At 25.1% G+C, this 4,490-nt stretch overlaps 1 protein-coding gene across 2 annotated transcripts in view; it reads left to right on the top strand.

Moving 5' to 3' along the window:
- Nucleotides 1-1,301, top strand: part of LOC100165841 (E3 ubiquitin-protein ligase TRIM37) — an 11,622-nt gene extending 10,321 nt beyond the window's left edge. For both annotated transcript variants that reach the window (XM_003245820.4, XM_001947178.5), the window contains one exon: nucleotides 755-1,301. In XM_003245820.4, coding sequence (XP_003245868.1) covers nucleotides 755-849 — 95 coding nt within the window. In that variant the 3' untranslated portion in view covers nucleotides 850-1,301. The remainder of the gene's footprint in view (nucleotides 1-754) is intronic.
- The last annotated feature ends 3,189 nt before the right edge of the window (nucleotides 1,302-4,490 follow it).

The following is a 4,490-nucleotide window of genomic DNA, read 5'->3' as shown; positions in this document are numbered from 1 at the left end:
GTTTATAAATTTACTAAATGTACCTTATGATAAGTGAATTAATTTTTTTATTAGTATATATATATTATATATTATATATATATATATATATAATATTTTAATCAATATTTAAGATATAATATTATAATGATATATTATCTGAATATTATAGTTAAGTGCAGTTAGACATTTTTTAATTATATAAGTTGCAATTACCAAAGAAAAATGACAAGTGGGTAGGACACTTTTGTTGGATACATGAACTCTCAAAATGCTTGTATCCTGTCTGCCACTGTTTATGTCTTAAGTACATATAAGAAATTTCAGGGGGTGAACATTTTATACATCAATGTGAGAAAAGGGCTTGGTTACCACACAACCAAAATAACTTTATATATATTATTTTTTTTTTTTTGGGGGGGGGAGGAGTGGGGCTTATGGTATATTTGGAGGCTAAGCTCCCGACTAATTCCACCAATGCTTATGTAAAAACTAAAAGGGCCTCTAAAATATCTTTGAACCGGGGCCTCAAAATTGTAATTGCGGCACTGCCTACAACGACATACCCAACAACTACTGTACAGTAGAGCTGTACCAATTAATCCAACTTTTTAGTTATTATGTTATTACTAATAAAAATTTTCGATGAAAATGTGATGAATGATGGTGATAATTTTAGTAATATCTCAATAATATATTAAAATTACTTAGGTAAATCGATTCTGATTGTATTTTTATTTTTTGTATACTAACATGTTAATTTTAATTAATATAGATAACTGGGAAGTTAATCAGAGCTCTTCCGCTGAAGAAGTACAAAGTCCCAACAATGAGTCATTATGTCCTGATCATCTGACCAGAGATGAATGAATATATTGTTAAATAGATATTTATATTTATATTTATTTAAATTTTGAAAAATAGAATTTATTTTTATTTTTATTATTTTGTAAGTTACTCGTTTACCTATATTATTTAAAATTGTTTGTTGGTAAAAAAAATATTATTTATAAATTACCTCAAATTGTAATATGATTAATCAAAACGTTAACTATATTGAGAAGTGTAAATACAACATTTGTCAAATAAAACTATTAATTACTCTAATTGTATGTTCAAGCTTAGATAATATTAATTGTAAAAATTTCCACGACTATAAATTGTCATATAATAGGTAATAGAAACTAGTTGCTAGCTGGCATTTATTACCTTTTTAGTGCGAAACCCCGACCTCTGTACGCTTTTTTTATTTTAAATTAAGCATCCAATGAAAACACATGTACCTTTTGTTTAGAATAAACAATGAATATCATGGAATACTACTTAACTCTTCTTATCTAAACTTATTTTAGTAATAGTATATTTGCAGTGTCTCAGATTACCAAGATTGGATAAATTTAAAACTACGGTCTACAAATGATTATGCAGGCGTGGGAACAAGGGGGGGAATTTTTTCCTTGTGGTATCGTTGCATGCGGGCCGGGGGGTGAACCATTTAAGAAGCCCTCCTAAAGTACTTAAACTATTTCAAAGCTTACCTTAATTTTCAGTTTATTAACTATAATAATGATGTTAGAGGATAATTGTGTAGAAAAGAAAGGTATACATTGAAGGCATTGAAAAAATGCTACACATTTAAAGAAAAAAATAGGTACCAATTTGAACTTTTTAGAAAAAATTATAAATATATAAAAACATCATATTATAATGTGTAGCATTTTTTCAATGCATATTTTTAAGTGTAGCTTATTTTTTTATTCATTTAAAATGTGTACCATATTTTTCAATGCGTTACATTATATGTAGCTTTTTTTTCTAAAAAGTTCAAATTAATACCTACTTTAGAAAATAAAGGTATACATTGAAGAATTTTAAATTTTAAATTTTAAGAACACATTATAAATGTCTAGTAAAAAAGCTACACATTTGAAATTTGTAGAAAAAAAAGTTACATAATATCTACTAGGATCTACAATAAAAAAGCTGCAAATGAAAATTATTGGATTGCTTCAATAACTGTCAAAGAAAGTTTAAGAAAGCTGGTGTCATAACACATCATTCAAGAGAGACCACAACTATTGAACTATTTATTTTGTCATGGTTTTGTAGAAGTTAAAAACTCAGTGGATATGCTTGTTAGATCTGGCGTAACCGTAAACAATATTAACGAGTGCAGTGTTGTGGACGGATTCATAACTTATTGGATCTCACTTCAAGAAACATGGCATGTATAAATATCTTGTTACTTCAAAGCTCAAACATCAATAATCATACATAGGTAAATAATATTTGACAACAACTTTTTTAATTATATTTGGGTTATTACTTAATTTGTGCCACTTTTTAATCAAAGTAGTAAACATTGAAGTAAAATGTCAAATAATAATTGTTATTTTGTATACCATATATTATGGTGGTAAAAAAATAGTTTAAAAGTGATTGTTAACCACCTAAATAACCATAATATCAATGAAACTCTGAATTACAAAAAGACAACAACATTTCTACAAAAGGTAGAAAGTTAAGTGAAAGTTAGCAAATTAAATAATAATTGAATAATATTTTACTATCTGATTTATAAGGGGTTAATAAGATTTATAAGATGGTGATACAACATTAGCACAAATACATTGTAATATTGCAAAATGATATTGATAGTAAGACGTTTTGAGTAAATAAAACAAACTAATAGTCTAATGTTATATTATTTAGAAATTATCAAAATAAAAACTATATTTTATTATTTTGTTTATTGTGTATTAATAATATATAATTGGAACCAAAAATATACTTAATATTAATATTCAGATTTTTTTTCTACAGTAGTTGGTAGTTACAGGAGTAGTTACATGTTGTGTGCGTCTATGGCGATCTAAACTGAACTTCCTACTGAACCATTTTTTAGTTTTTACAGATTGAACACTCATAATATACTCCATGAGTTTTTACATGTACATTTCTTGTCGCAATAATGACATGCAAAAAAGTCATAAAAAGAGAAGTATTTAAAATCTTCATATTTCTCGTATTTATAGTTCAAAAAAATTGTATTTTATAATTTATAAATAAATTACTCATGTGTTGTAATTTATTGTTATACTTGTAGCAGTTATTTGTATATACTAAGTAAGAAATTCTTACTAAGTAAACAGAAATAAATTAAAATATAATATAAGTTATTTCTGTAGCCATCATCAAAAAACAGTTAAAACATTTTGTTTTTCATCTCTATGGACTTAAAACTAAACCTTATGATATTAATATGTTGATTTCAATTTTTTAGAGAGAAACAAGTTTATTTAAAATGAATTGCCTGTCTGTTGGGTTGCCTATGTGACTCAGTGTAAAAATTCAGACATAATTGTTGTAATATTATAAAATATGGATAAAACAGTATACAAATAAAATTAATGAAATTATTAAACGTAAAAGATATAATAAAATATTGATTGATTTTTGAATATAAATATAAATTTTTACGCTTAGAATGCGGCGATCTATATTATTAGTAAAAGAAAATTGCTTATTTATATGATTGTGTACAATATTATGAATAAAAGTGTAAAATTATATTATCCCTTTTACATCAATGGTCAGAGGTGTCACAGTATTTGATGTTTAATAAAAAAACTAACACTGTACCGCGCTACTTTATCTTGTTATTGCAGATGCTGTCCCTACTATTACTATAATTATTATTATTATTATTATTGGTCTCAAAAATAATATAAATTGATCAGCCAATACAATATAGCAAGTTACTTTTAGAAGTAGAACTTAAATCCACTCAACGTATTTTAGCTACAAATTATCTACTGTTTAAAGATATATTTTATTGAAAGAAAAATTTTATTAAAATTTTTATTAAAGAAAAATGTCATTTTGTAATTCCGACTTAAGGGATTATGAAGAATCAATGACTGAAAGTGATGTCAGTACAAAATTATTTTTATTTTTTTATATATAATATAATGAAATATAAAAGTTATAATAACTACTAATATTTATAAATATAAATACTAAGTAATAAATATAAAATAAGCATTAAGCAAACAATAATTAATAATATAATTAATATATAATTTACGCTATAGATATATAATAATAATGGTAATTATTATTAATATATAATAATAATAATAATTATGTTTCAGAAACTAGACAAGAAGAAATCGAATAATAAAATAATTTAAATAAATATGGGTGAAAACGCACCAATTAATTTAGAATACTCAATACCTTTACATGTGATTGATTTCATTAAGGAATTAAAAGAAGAAGCACATATTCAGTCAGTACGAGAAAACATGGTAGTATACGTTAGTTGTTACAGGCAACATGTAATAGAGGCAAATAATAAAATGCCTATACCATTGAACAATGAGACATTAGATTTAGTGATGACTCCATTAACTGAATATCTTCTACCAATTTGTAATTTACATTCAATTAGATCAATAATACCGGTATGTTTAATTATAAGTGAAGAATCACATAAACGCGCTTCACGC

Source organism: Acyrthosiphon pisum, chromosome A2, assembly GCF_005508785.2.
Source record: "Acyrthosiphon pisum isolate AL4f chromosome A2, pea_aphid_22Mar2018_4r6ur, whole genome shotgun sequence".
Classification (NCBI taxonomy): Eukaryota; Metazoa; Arthropoda; class Insecta; order Hemiptera; family Aphididae; genus Acyrthosiphon; species Acyrthosiphon pisum.
The sequence above is the reverse complement of the archived record's forward strand: the minus strand, read 5'-3'. Positions and strand labels throughout refer to the sequence as shown.